Source organism: Cyprinodon variegatus, unplaced genomic scaffold (assembly GCF_000732505.1).
Source record: "Cyprinodon variegatus isolate N-32 unplaced genomic scaffold, C_variegatus-1.0 Scaffold22, whole genome shotgun sequence".
NCBI classification, from domain to species: domain Eukaryota; kingdom Metazoa; phylum Chordata; class Actinopteri; order Cyprinodontiformes; family Cyprinodontidae; genus Cyprinodon; species Cyprinodon variegatus.
Window position 1 is genome coordinate 185414 of NW_015150475.1, and position 19159 is coordinate 204572.

General features: G+C 37.3%; 1 protein-coding gene across 1 annotated transcript in view; it reads right to left on the minus strand.

The window, feature by feature from the left end:
- LOC107095227 (multiple PDZ domain protein-like) overlaps positions 1-19159 on the minus strand; it is a gene marked incomplete at its 3' end in the record, with an annotated part of 69523 nt that overhangs the window by 8706 nt on the left and 41658 nt on the right. The window contains exons 21-28 of the mRNA XM_015391231.1: positions 15990-16292; positions 10353-10556; positions 9674-9851; positions 7285-7395; positions 6938-7000; positions 5419-5490; positions 4846-4945; positions 227-435 (exon numbers count right to left, since the gene is read on the minus strand). Coding sequence (XP_015246717.1) covers positions 227-435; positions 4846-4945; positions 5419-5490; positions 6938-7000; positions 7285-7395; positions 9674-9851; positions 10353-10556; positions 15990-16292 — 1240 coding nt within the window. The remainder of the gene's footprint in view (positions 1-226; positions 436-4845; positions 4946-5418; positions 5491-6937; positions 7001-7284; positions 7396-9673; positions 9852-10352; positions 10557-15989; positions 16293-19159) is intronic.

Consider the following 19159-nt stretch of genomic DNA (forward strand, 5'->3'; position numbering starts at 1 on the left):
TAATTTTACTGAGGTCTTAATTTTTTTTAAATCTTTTTAGATTCCAACAGTGCTGAATACTTCTTTAAATAACTCTAAACCTGTGAAATAAGCAGAAACTTTACACAAGGCAGTCTCTCCAAATCAAATAAGCATTTTTTTAGCCTCCACTTCTAGTTTCTAATAATTGCACCCTATGTGACTGAAAATCTCAGCTAAATGTTAGTCATATTTCTATGGATCTTACCTCCAGTAGCTCATCCCCAACCTGTATTCTCCCATCTAAACCAGCGGGGCCTCGGGGGTCTATTGCTTCCACACAGACACTCATTCGCGCCCTGGAGCCCTCGTCGTTGCCTGCGAGTCTAATTCCCAAACCATGGGCTGCAGGGTCCTTCTCCAATTCAATCAGATGAAGCTTTCCTGACAGGCTGCCATAGCGCTGGAGCATCTTCTCTACCGGGGAGACAATGTTAACAAACAGGATGGTTGTTAGGAGGAGAATATAATGGCTCAGCCAAAAAATATGGCCAACTACGTCTAATGACTGACACTTGGAGACATGTGGAGAACCAGTGCAGCCTGGAGGATACTGTGTATACATGTGTGTGTATATTTTCATGCACTTTGTCTACAAGGAATATATCTTGTTGTTCGCTGGGAGGATGATGTCAGGGATGTCAGTACACGGCGTGAATATAATGTAATTGTGCTGTGTTTGCATGTGTATGTGTGTGCGGACTTATTTTGTTACTTTGTGGGGGCGACGAAAGGCCAATTTCAGTTAAAAATGCTACATTGTGGAGGTTTACTGGTACTTGTGGGGACCATTCAACTGGTCTCCATGGGGAAAAGTTATTTTCATTGGTTTGAGGTTAGGTTGAGGTCTAGAGTATGAATTTAGTAAAGGTTGGGGTTTGGTATATGTTGGTAATGGTTAGAGTTGGAGTAAGGGTGTGAGTTAGACCATAGAAATGAATGGAGGTCAATGAAAAGTCCCAATCAAACATAGAAGCACAACATGTGTGTTTGTTCGAACAGGAGCTGTACTTCTAAAATGTATCACTTAATTATGTTTTTCTGTTTGTTTGTTTGTTTGTTTGTTTGTTTGAGTTAAAATTCGTAGTTCTTAAGTTCCTGCATGTACCTTTGCTTACTTACTTAGAGGAGATCTTCCAATTAAAATTCAAGGTTATCTTAAAGTTTCAAAGTAAAGTTTTTTTTTTTTTTTTTACATAAATTAAAGAGCTGCCTGCAGTTATTGGCCTCTCTGGTTATCTTATCTAAAAAGCCTTAAAAATAAATAATCACTTATTACCATTGAAAAATCTCTCATAGGATCTTCTTTTTAATCTAATAAGCAATGGAAAAAAATATTTTTTTTTAACAAAATCAACCTTGATAAAAGTGCCCTGGGAATAAAAACCTGCGAAAAAATCATTGCCATTGGCCACTACACTGAACATTTACTAAAAATATTTTATACACTGGTAGAGTTTAAAGTAACATTCTTTCAAACAATATATTTCAGCAAGGAATGTCAAAGTTCTGGAGTTAAAGTTCTGACTTATAGTTAAAAGATGAACTAATTAAAACTGCCAAAGAATGTTTTTACTGCTGTTAAATTTTGCAGCAGCTATCTGGCATGAAAAGTCAGGTATGGTTGTGATGTCCTGACTTCCTGGCTCGAAATTCCATAAATCTGGGTTGTTTCAGGTGAAACTTTTCTCTTCAGAGGATAGAAGTACATCTGGAACACACTGTCTGCATATGAATTCAAATGCACAGAGTGTCCCTCTTAAAACTTTAGAACTTATTCCTCAATAGCTTTAAACTTAAAAAGTTCTTAGGACAAAGAGAGGATTGTCTTAATCTCTGAAAACATGTCCAGTAGTTATTTTTTTAACCTTCTTGGATATACAGATAATGGGGTTAGCTAAAGTCTAATTGGACATGACTCAGGCCCACATGGGAACTAATAAATATGACAATGCATCTTGGATTGAAGGGTTTTTAACTTCTAAAGAAGCCATAGGAACTTTAAATGTTCTTGAAATATTAGTAAATCATAAATACAAATCTGTCGGACAGACCAAACTGAAAATGAGTTGTTATTGGGTCTTCAAACAGAATAACAATCCAGATTATGAGGCTTAATCATTTTAGAAATGGTTCGACAGACACACATCAAACTTTCATGGATGCTCTACTACTACTCTCTGCCCCCTGACCTAAATATTTTATTAAACCTATAGGGTTGGCTCAAAAGAGGAGAACAATGCTGTGGTGTCAGGAGCTTGGATAATCTAAAGAAGGCATGTTTCAAGCATCCTCCCTCTGTAATCCATCTTTGTAAAACATTATCAGGAAATACTAAACTCTATCCTACTGAAAAAATGAAGTTCTACAAACTACTAAAAGCCAGGGTTCCAAAATGTGTGGCATTTTGGACAAAACTGATTAATTTGAAGGTTGAATATTGACAAAAATGTCAACAATACATTATGCTTTTGCAACAACAGATAAACTTATTTGAACCTTTTGCAAACATTTTGCTTGGAGGGTGAGTAAGAATTATTGTCTCTAAAGATGCATAAGATTCTGAGTTATAGTTGTTTTTGGAGCATGGAATACACATTACTCTTTCCAATAAACTATCTTACACTTGTTAACTTATCTAACTGTTTAAAGTCAGTATTTAAAAGTAAAGAGCAAGATAATACATGCAGGTATGTTTATTATAGACACATGAAAAAACTGGGGGGAAAAGAAGTCATACACTTTTCTAGTGCTTCAAGTTAATATAATTTATCTTTCAGCCCTTTTTCTAAAATTTGATGTAAACAAACGATGAACTGGATCCCTGTAACAAAAATCAAGTCACCACTAAGGTAAAATGAAATGAAACATACAGTATTGTCCACAGTAGAAGCTAGCTAGCATGAGCAACATTTTATACTCTTCCCTCCCTCATCAATCTAGTTAATTAGATTGAAAAAAAAAATCAAAAGGTCTCATATTTCATAACCAAAGGCCACTTCATGAATGCAGTGCCTGCTAGAATGCTGCTTGTGAGCCGGGGTTACAACCTTTTATTTAAGGAAGGATCAAGGCAGCTGCTGGGATAGGTCCAGGTCATAACATTCATTTGAATTCCACTAAAGCAGCAAACACTAATCAGCCAGAGCCTTGCTCTAGCAAGCTGGTTTCAGATGTAAATGTCAAGAAAAATATTTCAATTTCTCTTCCAAACCCTTTCAATTTATTGCATAAGAGTTTTAAAAGTACAGCCTTACAAAAGCATCCCTATCCCTTGAACTTTCTCAGATTATGTTAGGTAACATTAAGCTTGTAGAGCTATCATATTTAAGGGTGGGTGTAGTGTGTTTTGGCTAATGTGCAGTGAGCTTTTTTGGCAAATAACTGATTTCCCTAATTTCTTGCATTGCCTTGAGGCAAACTTGAAGCAGGACATCTTACTGCCTTCTTTATAATCAATATCTCTCATCACTGTTTCAGGAAGTAGAGATTTGTGTAGAAGTTCAGTTATTCTCCATCCTAAGTTTCGGATCTGTGCAGCTCCTCCAGAGTCGTGTTTTTATAAGTTTGCATTTGGATGAGATCCCATACAGTAAAATTTAGTATAGAAACTTTTTGTCCAAATATTTCCATAATAATAAACTTTTCACTTCAGTACCACAAACATAAATTAGATTAAAAACAAAAGCTAGTGGGAAATCAGATCAAGGTTTTTAGTACTCTGTTTACTTAATGCAACAATAAACACTTAAAAAATGCTAACTATTCACATTAAATCACATCATCAAATATATTCATATGATTTGATGCTTTTATAGACAAAATGGGATATCAGTTGAACCAATAAAGTAACATTTTCAAGTATGTTATTTTTTTCAAACTTGCTAAAATAATTAATTGGAGCTGAATTCGAGTTTTTCATGTTCATAATAAAACATAATTCTCATCATTGTAAGTTATTCATCAAATATATTTAAACACTTACACACCAGTAAACTCTCTAAACTCTGCTATTTTAATAGGGTTTAAGAAAACATTTTCTGTTTTATATTAAAAAACAGAAATATAAAAATACATTTTATCCCATAGCTGCTTGCCCAGAGTTCGTTACATGTTCAGAAACCCCTCCCACCCCCACCATGGACTGTTCTCCCTGCTGCCCTCTGGGAAGAGGCTTCGCAGCATTCCATGCAGAACAAACAGGTTCTGTAACAGCTTTTCCCCCGCTGCCATCAGTATGTTGAACTGTTGATAAACTACATAAACTCACAAATTAAGACTCTGCATCAGACTAACAACATCATACTTTCACTACACGGTAAATCTTCAAAAACGAACTCAGCTCAGTGTTTCTAATGCATTTTGCACCATATCTATTTATTTATTATTGCACTGCTCTGAACCTTTAACTTGAGTGCCTTTTTTGAACCATGTCTCTCCCACACTGTTTACATTTGATCACTGCTGCACTTCACCAATGGAAATGATCTTTTTCACTGCTGCTCATTCACTGTCAGAAAGCTCTTTAAACAGAATTTCCTTTTGTATACACTCTGTGTATACAAAATAACAATGAAGTTTTTTCTAAATCTAAACCTTGTTTTTTTGTTTTTTTAACTTCAGTATTTTCTATTTTGTGTTGGTCTTTCATATAAAATCTCAAAAATGTAAACCCACAATAAAAAGTTTGAGTGATGTAAAGCAAGTTAATGTATCAGCATGAACTTGTTCTCTCCTGAGATTCAAGAGGTTAGAGGTACTACTCCGACATGCTTTTGAAAGCATGTCTATTTATGTCTACATGACGTCTTTATGATGCACACTTACTCCTGCTGGTGTCATCTCCGTCCTCAGCTGCTGCATTTGCTGCTGTTGTGACATTTATGGGGCTTCTTCGATCCATTCTATCGGATGTTGGCGACGGGGCCTTGGGGAAAAGTTTTTGCATTATTGAAAAGGCAGAGTTGGAGATGCCTTAGGGGGCCTTCAGGCATGAGCTGAATGACCCCTGAGGCTTGTTCCGTGTGCTTCATAAAGCAGGGGGAAACGCTGGTGAACAAGATGAATTAATGAACAAAGTTTTTAATGCCAGCTATAAATAACATGAAAGATGGCCAGAAGAATCATGCATTATTTTGTACAAGACAAGTACATTGGAAGATAACTTCAAAAGAATGTGCTGTCTATTTAGAGTTATGCATCTGCATCAAAGGAAAAATAAAGAATTTTTAGCAAACAAGGTAGCTGTGAGGGACTTTGAACTATAGGGGTTCTATTTACATGTGTGCACGTTAATTACTTTTTTTTTTTTGCAATTTGGTTTGATGCAAATGCAAGGTTCCTTTTAAGATGCTGCAGAAAAAGACACACATACACACTAACACCAAACAATGTACCAACCTTAAAGGGGGTGGGAGTGAAGGGGTTTGCAGGAGATAGACTAAGGAACCGACTGCTGAGAGTCCCTGTCTCCTAAGATCATGTTGGGGAAACACAGACTTAGCTGTACGCATTGCTACACAAGTCTTACACAAAAAAATAATCATTTAGGATTTCTGTGTAGGTGTTTATGACTCATCACTCTATACATAGTATAGTGCTTATCACACTATACGCTGGGAAAAAACCCAGCTACACATCACTTACTGTGTGGGAGTAGATATTCGATTTAAGCGGATGAGTTTCAAGGCTTTCTGCAGTTCCTGTTTTTTACCTCTGCAGGGCAGTGTTACGATTGTATTTAAAAAATACCCTATTATTTTGCTTGTCTTAAATTGTGCTTTATATCAAAGCATGGTTTGGCATTCACTAATGCATACAGCTCTAGTCACATCTCTGAATTATGGCAAAACCTGGAAAATCTGATGTGACATTTTTGAATGTTAGAAATTTCATTATAACTTTTGGAATAAAAAAAAACCTAAAACATCAGACACGGCACCCTCATAGTATGCTGGCAGCCTTGGTAAATGTGTAAAAATCTAATCTCTTTTTGGGTTGTTTTATATATATATATATATATATATATATATATATATATATATATATATATATATATATATATACGGTATATATATATATATTATATATATATATACATGTATTTTTTTTAGGTCAGTCATCACAGAACAACAAATGACAGTCTAAAAGTTGTTTGATTAAATAACAAAAGTCACAACAGCAATTAAGTTGCATAACATGAGCAAACATACAAAATTTATGTTTACTGTGATAGCACTAAAGAGAAATACCAAACAAATCAACCACCTGGCTTTTAGCACTGCAAGGATTATTTCTCTAGCTTCACACATTTAGATGAGAAGCCATTATTCTGTATCTTTCCTGACCTGCACAAGGGTTAATTTTCACGTCCCTTATTCAAAATGGATTTTTCCTTGTATTTCACATTTAACAAATTGGCCTTTGTGTCACATCATGTTGATATGACAGGAAACCATTATTTTTATTCTACTGCAATAAAAATTATTTCATTGTTTTTGCACATTTTCCCTGTGTTACTTGTGAGTGGAGTGTGCAAAAAACGAGTTTTACAATGAGGCATGCACAATCTCATTTTTCCATCTACACAAGCTTAATCAGAGAGTCACAAAGGAAACACACACACCCAAACACACACACACACCTATAGTCAGTTTATGCAGCCCGGTTAATAAAACAATCATATTTCTCAACTATGGGAGGAACTTGGAGCACCCAAAGAAAACCAACACATGCACAGAGAGGTCAAGGTCTTTGAAACTCCCTAAAAAATATGTTAGATCTACCAACAGTCCGGATTCCTTGCTTGATATTTGATATCAAAAACTGCCCATAACTCTGCAATGTTAATCTGTTCTTCTTGAGCTTTGCACATAATTTTGCATGAGAAGAGATGCTTGGAAAGATAGAACAGCCTTACTTTATTGTGAGAGTTGGACAGCCGTGTTGGAGATAGTCTTTCACAACTGATGACATTGGGAGACTGTGGGAGAAATACAGTAGAAAAAGCAGAGTAGTCAGATAAAATCCTTGCCTTTAGTATATAAATCAAACATCGATTCAATTCTCAGCAAAACATCCTCTAATTTTACCATTACCTAGCATTACCTGACATTATGAATTCAGGTAATCAGATATATATTGTTGGACTGTCCCAGTGTAAGAAACAATATTATTTGATGCTTGTATCAAGGTTTGGTGTAATACCAATGTATTTATGTATTGACTTATTCAAAGTGATGTCTAAATGTTTCTGAGTAGTGGTACCTGTGCTCTATGTAGTCCAGACTGAACCAGAAGATCCACAGTGTCTCCTGTCCTGCGAATGGCTTCTACTGCCTGTTCATGGCTGGCATCTCTCAGGTCCACACCACTCACCTTGGCCAAGGCCAAAACACAAACAAACTAGATTAGTATTTTATTTAAAAAAAAAAACACAGGAGTAATTTACAGGCCTTTTTAAATTCTCAGTCATCAAGGTTACAGCAACTAAAAATCAGGCTTAAATCTGAGGATACCGGACAAGACACCTTTTTCGACACCTAAAAACATCTTCAGAAGTCATGAGTCTTCTGACTAAAGGATTCTGCATAGGTGTCAAAATGTCTTCAGAAAACCTGAGGAAATAATAATTTCCTTCAATTTAAGCCTGTTTTGTGATAAGTAATTAACTTACATTATCAAAAACTCTAAGTTTAATTGGGAACTGGACTTAAACACAAAGAATTCCTCTACAAAGAATGAAAAAAACATCCATATGACAACCACAGTTCAAGTACTTGAGGAACTTGCCCTTCATCAGTAGGGCACAATTTTAAACCTTTTCTATACACCTTTTCATCCCAAGAAGCTCTAACTAGTTTCTCTAGTACGTTAACTCCAAGAAAGTTTGCACATGATTTACCTACAAATATCGTACTATTTTTGTCTAGCATGTTTGATATGTATTTACATAAATTGGCGTATATGCCTGTGAATATGTTACGTGCTTCCAGCCTGTAATTCCTGATTGATGAATGGCACTAGACTGGCTGATTTGATACAACATGCTCTTGCCCAACAGGGTGTGCACTGATGTGTTCTCTTGCTGGTCATGAATATAAAAACAGCACACATGAGCCAGACTGATTATATAGTCCAAAAATTCCTTTGGGGAAAACCTCCACCTCTGGGGCTTTCACATATATCCTTGTGTGACAGATGTCTTGTGGAAGTTTTGACAGAAGTTAATACAATGGATATATATATAAACCTTTAAAAATTCAGTTTCCAATGCTACCCTTGTTTTTGAGTGTGAATCTATCTTAAATTTTGTTTAGAGTTTCAATAAACAATAAACATTCAATTTTATTAGGGTTTGATTAATTAGACCAACACAGATTAGGTCATAATTGGGAAGTGGGTTGAAAAGCAAGTATTTCAGAAATTGTAAACAGATTTACAGGTAGTTATCTTCCCTTTAAAGTTCTTCACACCCCCTATCAGGCATTCACTGGTGAAAAACAAATTATCACAGAATGATACTGTTGATCCAACTGAATGACCCTTGAAACGGTTGTGGTAAAATGCAAAAAAAGTTATAAACAAGACATGAATATGTTTGTAATATTTTTTTTTGCATATAGTGACTTCATCCAACTGAATGAATATATCACAATTGGAAATATTTATCAGTTAATTTTGCCATAGTTGTCATGATCTTGGCACTGATGGCTGGCTTAATCACTCATTCAATTCTCCTGTCAAACTCTGACCATTTTCTCATCACTACTCATCTAATCCACATGCTCCTGCTTCTTCTTAAACTGATTGGTCCCAGCCATCAGTGCCAGATTATTCTTAGCCTTTGGTGAAAGTTTTTCTAGCGTTACTAATAGAGTTCTGATTGTCTGATCCTGACCCGTTTCTGTCTTCGGACCTTTGAGCCTGCCTGCCCTGTTCTGATCTGTTTGCCTGACCTGTCTTCAGATTCTGTTGGATTCTTCTGTGGATTGAACGTTGATTATCCTGCCTTCCTCCTTCATCTGATCGGATCTGATCTCCTGTCAGTTCTGTGTGTTTCAAGGCTTCCTCCTCTGGAAGTGTCAAGTGCTGAGTCTTTTCAGCTGACCGGCTCACATGTTCAAACAATCCCCCATCAGGATTTTTTCTCTGAACCTGTGTTTCCTCTCAATAGAGTTACCTGCATTGGACGCCCTAGCTGCTGCTGCTTCAGATCCGCAATCCATCCGTAGTTGCTTTAAGAAACGTTTAAGTTATCCCACTGTCTGTCTTCCCTGAATACTAGGTCCCTCTGTTCTGAGTCATTACAATAGCAAAAGCACCATCTTTTTCAGCATTTTTCCAACCCTGGGTTCTCACATCGAAGGTGATGTTCAACAACTAAAAAGGTAAACAGTCAAAACAAAGAAGGGAATATCTTTATCACAAATTTCTATGTTGCATAACAACAAGAAATGTACAGGCTTTGATTATTTTCACATATCAAACTGCAATATAAACCAACAGCCAGTTGTACATACAGTGCTTGGACTGCATATATCACCTTGTGATATTGAAAACACAAAGCACTCTGTTGGATACTCAAAGGAGCCCATTTCTTTCAGCTTTTTTGTCTGAAAATGTTAAAATTTCAGGGTCGTACACACACACAAACCTCCAGTATCCTGTCTCCAACCCGGAGGGTGCCATTAAGTGCTGCAGGGCTGTCAGGGCTGATGTGCTTGATGAAGACTCCCCTCATCATCTCTCCACTGCTCAGTCTGCGGCCCATGCCTCTGCCTCCCATAATGCTTATACCCAGGGACTGGCTGGGTGCTCGAGTCAGCTGCACACTGTAAGACAAAGCAAGAGACTGATACTGAACGGCTGATAATCCTTCTAGAAACCAGAGGTATACTCAATACATCGCTGGAAGAAATGCAAATACAGAATTAATCTGATTGGTATCCCTCTTTTTTCACATTTCCATTTCCCACTATCCGCTGCTTACCACTGGGGATTATGTTCCAGAGATTAAGTCGAGACAAAAACATATTGTTCTTTACAGGAGGCCATATAAAAGATGATTTTCTAGTGTGCTTGGTATATTATGTGATTTATCCTAGTGGCACAAATGCAATAAACACAAGCTGGGGTTGCAGTTATTTTCTCCAATCCTCAAAAATATAGTACAAGGGAGATCTGCTGTGCTGTTCTAACAAGACTGAACAAAATTTGAGCTCTCATGTATTCTGTAAACCTTTTCTAACACATACTGTAGAGCCTTGAATAATGTCATGGGAATGCGTTTAAGAAAATCAAGTCAGTGCTACCAACCACAGCAAATTACTAACCTTCTAGGTTTATCCCAAGACCAGGCTGCGTGGGAACAAAGTTCTTCATTGTCCTCTTCCTTGCCATCAACTTTTATTTTCACTTCTGGATTTTTTACTCTCATGTCTTCTTTTATTTTGTCCTCCCTCTCCTTTAAAATGTCTCCATCTTTTTCCTTCTCATTGATGTTTGGAGGTATTTGGAGAGATTTTGGAATCTGCCAACTGTAAGAAAAGGTACCACCAAAGAAAAAAAGGTTAAATTGATTGAATCCTATTAATGCTTTGAGAAGAAAAGAAAGTGTAATTTAGATTTAAAAACAAATCAAATTTTTCCTGTAGAGTTTAAGTGAAATGTAAGAACTTGATGGTCTAGAGACAGGCATGTGTGATCTAAAGTGTCAATTGGATATTCAAAATTATAACTAGTAGGTTTCAAACAGTAATTATGACATTCTATGAACAATATGAGTTCCAAAAAGCATTACCTCTGTTAATACTATGATAATTAGCTGTCACCCTAATTCTATCAGCTGAGCAGTTTTGCTTTGCAACAGACTAGTTCAGAACATGAGTGAAAGAGATCCTTCATTATGACACCAATACCTGTTAATTGGTTAATATGGTAAACAGAGAGATTATAATTTTGATATGAAAATTAAAAGAGTATTCAGTGACTAATAATGAATTTGGTGGGGTTGGGGGAGTACGAATGTAATGCTTGACACTTCACCACAAACATGAGCTAAAGGCAGGGAGAGTAAAGCAGGGATATTTTTCAGCCACCCAACAGCAGTACATCTTCAATGTAGCTGTATTCTGCACTTCATAACTAAAAAGGCTTTTTCAAGATGTCCTTGTCCTCACTCAGTGAAGGACACGACATGACCAATCCTACTTACAGTAACTTCTAGTTGCCTGGTGGCTAATGCTAAACAAGGAAAAAGGAGCAAAAGGAAATTTGTTATTTCTGTTAGACTTCTTTTTTAGCTTTTAACACTTCTTGGCAATGAAGCTTAGATTAGTTTGAGGCACTCTTACTTCCCTTTGAAGTGTTATTGTGAGGAAAATGCATTTGTGGGTTCAGTGACGGAGTACCTTCTTTATGAGGTTCTGGTATCTCGGATGCTAATCAGATATCTCATTAGCGACACCTGTGACCAAAAAACCTGTTGCATGGTTTAGTTGGGGCCTTTCCCAGTTAGTGGCTACTCTCTCCCTCTCAATACACAGTACACTTGCTGTGAAACACCCTCACAGCTATATCGAGTCCCCTTGATGGTGCTGTAGGGTATACGTACCTACACCCACAAGCTCTAACACTGAATATTGACCTGATACACCGGCTGCTGGAGAGAGAATGCTTAAAAGAAACTAGAAAACGCAAGTGATTGAACCATATCCTATGTGCATTATTATTTTTTTTTAGGCTTTTTATTGTGATTACAATGTCACAAGTACAGAGCAACTAAATTCACTCTCTGCTTTAAAGCCATCCCCTTGGGGAGCAATGGGCTGCCATTGTGCAGTGCCCAGGGAGCAGTGTGAGGTCAAGGGTCTTTGCTCAGGGATCCAGAGTGGCAGTCTGTGGGAGTGGTGCTTGAACTCAGAACCTCTGGTTTCAAGCACAATGTTCTATCCTCTAGGCCGCCACTCCCCTAAAAAATCAAGAGAGGAGGCTGTGGAGATCGAACCTGGTGCTTCCTCAGAGCATCCTTCTCAGAGCACAAGTGCAACATTAACAGGTAAATAAATTTGTCCTGTTGAGTTTAACCTTTCTACCCTTGAATAATTAATTATAATATCAAAGCTACCTTAATAGACTTAAGGAAACATTCTATTAAGCCCACATTTCTTGAGAGTTTGCAGCTTTCACTTTATTTTGTGACAAATTTTGCAATAACCTGTTAAGTCAATTGCGCATTTAAAAATATAATTTATACAGCCAATGTGAAATAATATTTGTTGGTGAGGTGTTTCTTTACATATTGAATGTTTGCAGTGCATATGCGGAAACAACCCGTCCTCCATGCCGACCACGGTTTGGTGCTGGATGTGCTGCTTGAGTGGGAAACATGTCCTCACTCACTGTGGGGTGTTTTATATCCATGTTTTATATGCTTTATATGTCTGTGGGCACATGCAAATGGAGTTGTGGACAGGGTGAGGGATTCTGAGGAATTGCTGTTGAGTCAATGTTTCAATGCAACCAACTGGTTTTCCTTAGAAAACTTTGAACTAATCTGACATTAAGATCTAATTAATTTGTCACTGTAAATTGCCTAGAGATGACATGTTGTGAATTGATGCCATATAAATAAATTGAATTGAACTGAGTAGCCACTGATTCGGAAAGGAAGTCCTTGGCATGACTGGTGGGTTTTGCCCACTATATGCGTCCTGTCAAGCAAGGGATTGTGTGTAACCCCATAGCACCTGGTGGTAGCTACTGTAACAATATAAGGAGGCCCCTTAATAACTGAATTGGCAATAGGAGGTTTAATGCCTCCTCTTCCTAGTTCCTTTGTTTACTGCCAGCACTATTCAGATTTATAATGGCCATTGATGACGAACGTCCACCATGACACACGTCCACAAGCGTCTTTACCAGTTTGAGGTATTGGCTGAGCCCTTGAGAGCCTTTTGCCTGCAACCTTTAGTTGAGTTCCTGGACCAACACCCCTGAGTGAAAGGGTGGAACCTGTATACATGAGAAGAAAATTATTGTAATTGTTTCAGATGTGTTGGAACAGGTACGCATCTGAAAGTTACATAAATCAAGCCCTTAAGAGCTGGAGTTTGACAGCCCTCCAGTTGAGCCCCTATAATATATTGTTTAGCAAATAAGTTGCAGTCATTGTTTGGAGTAAGCAAGTAAAAAAAAAAAAGTCCAGTTTAAACTAAAAAAAGAAAATGAAATCACTGATAAACTGCTTACTCAACTTTACTGCTAAACATTTTTCTAAACAAAATTGGTACCATTGATAGAGAAAGAAGCAAGTTTTCAATCAATACAACAATTGTGTCATAAGAATTGTTCTCAGAAAATAGTGAAATAATGAACCAAGTAAAGTTCCTTGTTTTACTGTACATCACTGATTTACTCTTTCTCTTTCTTTCTCTGTCTTTTAGAGTCTTGCCCTCAAGGCTTCATACTTAAAACCTATACAAGGTCAGATAAAAGACCCAATACCAGGACTGCTACTGCAACATCTATGTTGCAGGACACTACCCAAGAAATTTTACAATTATGTAAAATTTGAGATGCAGTGATCATACAAGTACATTTTCAAACAGTTATACTAATATTAACATGGATACCTTAACACTGCTTATTAGCAGGTGTGGGGGGCCCCCGACTCGCCCTTCAGGGCCCACCATCAAAATGGAAAAGGTGTACAAAACGAAATTTCAAAAATGACAGTAAAAGTTTTCTAAGTCAGAAAAGGGCAGACGAAGGAACCCATAGCCAAACCCCAAGAGGTCCCAGTCCTTGTGGGGTCGACCCCAGAGGTCCTAGAGGGCTGCAGCAATGAGCTCATATGAACAAGGAGCTCTGTGCCTGGCCCAGCATCCACTAGGACTGAGACAGTGCCCAATGAAGTACCCAACCCCGCACCTCAAGCACCATTTGTGCGCAAGCAGACAAGGGCACCTATCATCAGCAATGAGCATAAGAAGAGGGAGGAAACAGGCCCTACTCATACTTGGGACCTGTGATGCCCCAGTAAGTGGGGGGAGGCAAATGCTCAACTTTACAAGCAGACAAAGACAAATTCACATTCATCCAGACAAATTCACACTATCCCACCTTTACAATCATACAGACATATATAAGCCCTCAACGGAGATCCATATAGGGTCAGACACTAAACATATTCTTACACTCCTCATACATACACATTTTCCCCAGGTCTAGGGACCGTTTCCCCTTGGGGGAACAGGCCCACAGACCCAGGAGAAGATCCCCAGACCCCCAGTGTGGGAAGGGGGCAGCTAACCCTATTTACTATTTTTTTAAGTCATGAAGGTTGATGGTGAATTATATTGTTGAATTTTAAGAAAACACACTGATTAATGTGCAAAAAGCCCTGAAAATATTTATTTTCTTCCAATTACAACAGGGCTGTGTCTTAAGGTGTGTGGGTGTGTGTAATGCATACAGTATCTCTGTTGACAGTGAATGCACCGTGCAAGTGTAAGTGTGGGAGAAAGACTAAGAGAAAGGCATTTTTTCATGAATATGTTTAACGGTGCACGGTTGTAATAAGCCCAGGGGTGAGTGATAGGAGTGCTATCTGCACAGCAGGAGGCAGTAGCCAGTTAATGCTCAGAAGAGAGCAGAACAAATGATTCTAGCTGGACTGAAAAAAGGCGGCGGGGAGAACTCGACGGGAACCAGACTGGGAGGAGAGACACAATGAGGAAGCAAACCCAGATGACTCAGGGTGAGATGAAAAACAGATGCAGGCACATAACAGAAAAAAAGCAGACAAACGAGATTAATAGATAGGAATGAAGAAAATATTGCAGAGGAAGAGAAGAAGAGAGGGAGGAGAAAAGTGAAAACAGAAACAGACTGAAGTGAAACATTTCATTTCTGCTGACAGTCAGCTCTGAGATCCATAAGTAAAAAGCTAAATATAACTCAGGGATTCAACACAGAGAGAAGAATGGAGAGCGTAGACTGGAACACCAAGCTGGGTACATCCAGCAGCAACATTTTCTCTTCTATACAGTTAGTTCAAGTGTCGGATATTGGCCAATTCAAATAATAAATAGTCATAAACATAACTCTATATCTGTGGTGAAGCAGCTGCATTGAGTCAATTTGTCAGTGGTGATGTTAAGATTAATGCTCCTATTGTAAGAATCACGTGGCAGACAAGATGTTTGATATTGTACAATTCATGAAGTATATAACAACTAATGCCTTCACATTTATTTTTTAGAGCAACATCTCAAATTGCTGTACCACAGAACACAACAGAACGCTTTAGTCTGCATCATCGCCTTACAGCAAGAAAGCCTCTATATTAAATTTCTCTTTAGCCATCAGGGTCTAATAACATACCTGTTAAATTAAACTGAAAATAAACCTGATTAAAAAGTGCCAATTTATGGGACTCTTTGTTGTCTCACCTTTACACACCTATAAATCTCACATTGGAGATTTACAATAACATATTTTAGGCGAGTGATAGCAATATTATACAACAGGATTATAATTAACGCTAAGGCTTTGGCTGCATATCTGTTTGTACAAAACCTGATTAAAAAAAATCCCTGTTTATCAGGACTCAAACCAAATGTCTGAGCCCAGATCAGGACATCCCTAATGTACACATATTGTAATACCTTTCCAAGTGAAAAAAAGAACAAAAAACAAGAAAACAGAAATAATATTAATCCTATGCAGAAGAAACCCATGTGCTCAGTTGCACTTTTATTTATTTAAATCCTGCGTGGATAAAAAAAAAAAATGAAATAAAAATTAAAAAGCTACCAAATAAGCTACCAGGTGTCTAGGTAGTTAATGGTGAATGAAGGAGTGTAATCCTGAGTATATGAAATTCTTCTGGCTCTGTACTCTGGAGCTTTAGGAAGGATTGACTGGCCATAATTAAAAAGCTGGGATCTCTCTCTGTCTTACATTACCTTGAGTCTGACGCTGGGGTGATGACGGGGACTAGTGCAGCGTCTTTAAAAGCTTTGAATGAAGCCGTGGCCCTGACTGCAGGTAGATCCGGAGCCGTTGTTTTATATTTGACGATGGAAGACAATCTGAGCGCTGATGAAGCCGTGGGACTGAAGGATCTGACTGGGCCTGACGCAGGCTCAGGAGACGAAGCAGGAAGGGTGGGCGAAGAAGATGGACTGCCTGTTGAGATGGACGCCAGAGGGGGCAAACATAAACGTGTTCGGTACTCATCCACCTGATGAGCTGGAACGTAGGTTATCCTGAAAGCAGGGTTGAGATTTTTTATCTTAGTCATCTCAATGGTACTTTAGTTAAAAAAGTAATTCCACAAATAAATCAATATATCTTTTAATTAACCTGAATGCTGACAATCTTAATAAAAAAACAAATAAAAAAAAAAATTGCTATGACATATTTTTTACATTTTACATATGTATTACATTTACATATAAAGTTTTTTCCTTTTCTCTTAACTGAGGAGTGGTGCCCTAGTGGTTAGTGCACAGGGCTGAGAACCTTGAGGTTGTGAGATCAAAACCCACTCCTATTCTGGCTCTTTGAGCAAAGTAAATTTTTGAGATTTAAGATGGATAAAATCAAATATTTTAAATGTGATTTATTTCTGTTAATATTATTGTATTATATCTTCATGATATTTTTTAATTTTTACAATAATCTGAACAAATGGTGCTTTTTGATAGTTATCCTTTGCACTACATTTGCATACATATCACTTCAAAAATCTCACTAGATCTCCCCTTATTTCCAAAATAAAAAAATAATTTCATGACACATCTGAACAAATTTGTTCAGTGGTTAGGTACTTTTAATACACAACAATCTGATTCTGTACATGTGTGAGACTAAAGTGTATATAAACCAAAGTATTTTTTTAGTGTTGGTTTGATTTCTCGAAAGTATAATGTATTTTTTACATGGTGCTTGAACAAAGAGAAGGACGCTCATGCACTGTTAGGTTTTAACTTTTTTTCCCATACTGCTGTAAGGTTTCATATTAACAGTCTAGACAGATATAGACTCATAAGGTAGCAGTTTCAGTTGATGTTCTTTGGAACATTTTTCATTTAAAATACTGGGCCTTGTGGAAGTATTCACGCTTCTTCAATAGTTTTTAATAGGACATTTTGCTACTACACATTTCAATGCATTTGTGGTTCAGGTATAAATACATTTCCATCTCGGTTTACAGTCTTTTATGGCCTCCAATAGGTTTTATTGCAGGATAACCCTATATATAGCTCCATCCTTCTTTCCATTTATCTGATGGCTTACCCTCTGACTAGCAAAGGAAAGCATACCCACAACGTGATGCTGCACTTAGCATGTTTCACCCTGAGGGTGATGTGTTCAGAGTGATGTGCAGTACAGTAGTAGTTTTGTGGAAACAAAAAATAATAATAAAAACAAGATGTTGACCAAAGACAGTCTGTTTTGGTCTCATTTGACCAGAGTAGCTTCATACTGTTTGCTAACCCCTACATGGAATATGAAAAATTTGAAGAAAGTTTTCTTGTAGCTTTATTAAGCAGTAGGTGTCATTAAGCTTTTTACTTCGCAATTATGTGCCCCTTGGTGTTGGTCTCATCCTATTAAAATACATTGAATGTTGAGGTTGTACAATAAAAGTAGGCAAAAAAGTTTACCAAGTATTGTCTGAACATTTAATAAAAATGTCCAAAAGACTGCCATTTACTGGACCGTCCAAAGGTGTTTTCACTGTGCATACTAAGAAAAGCACTAGCAACAGCATTTCAGTTGTCAGTTTGAGATTTAATTACAGGTCTGTACTGAAAGCTAAATGGCATGCTGTGTCAGACGTGCTCTGATTAGCATTCAGTTGCAAGGTTCTAACTTTTCTGACAGATGCAGCGTCTCTGAAAACGAGCAATGTTCTGATGTTTCCATTTGGGCAGGATAACAGAACAAGTCTGTGTTTTTATTTCTCGAAAACATAACAATTGTTTTGTAAAGGTAAAGAAACATGAATATTTGTGTGATGCATCCTCAAAACACTTCCACAGGAGTCACATTAATTTAACAATTTGTCACTTAAAATACCTGTAAATCCTAAAATTCACAACAGCCTCTGCACCGTATGCAATAATTGTCCTCAAGAAAATATCGATATTTCATTTTAAACATTCTTATAGTTTTTCCACACTTTATCACTTTATATAATGTATTTTGCTTGTACAGTATTTCATGTCAATTATTTTAAAAAGGAACCAAACTCCATCCATTCATTATCTGTAACCATGCATCGCTGCAGCGTCACAGGGGGCTTATTGAATTTTCCCAGCATTCATTGGGAGACAGGTTGCACCCTGGACAGGTCTCCAGTCCATTACATGACAACACGCAGGGAAAACAACAAAGCACATGCACAATTTCATACCCAAGGACTGTTTGAGAAGACATAATTGACCAAACCTAACAGTCATGCTTTTTGGACAGAGAGATGAAAAATAATCATCTCCGGAGGTTTGAAAGGAGTCCTCTAAACAGAGCCAGCCTTCTTCAGTAGGAAAAGCATCTGTAAAGCTCCTCCAGAGCGAGCATGCAGCTCTAGAATATTTTCTAATTAATCCTCGCCCTGTCTGTCATTTTAGGGGGACAGCAATATTGTCATGTCGTCAATATTGTCATGGATTTAGAGTTCTGCAATAAATCTGTTTGATCAGTCTGATGGTTCAAACCTGCATTTAGTCTCTTTGCATTTAACTTTCTCTGCTCTGTTCCTTTATCTTCAAAATTATGTTTGTTGACAAAACGTCTAAAAAACATCTAAGGCCTTCAGCTTCAAAGAACAAGGGATTTGAACTAGATCAAATCATTGAAAGGTAAGCGCTATTTATTCTACTTAACATGTAGCCTCGAAAAGCAATTTCCCAGGCTGGACTGCATGTACAGTAAATACAGTAAATGGTTCTGATTACAAATCATCTCTGCATTTATTGATTTTATATAATATATGGAATATAAACACATTACACACAAATATACACACACACACATTATATATATATATATATATATATATATATATATATATATTATATATATATATTTTTTATATATATATTCTGTCTCCTTGAACCCTAGTCAG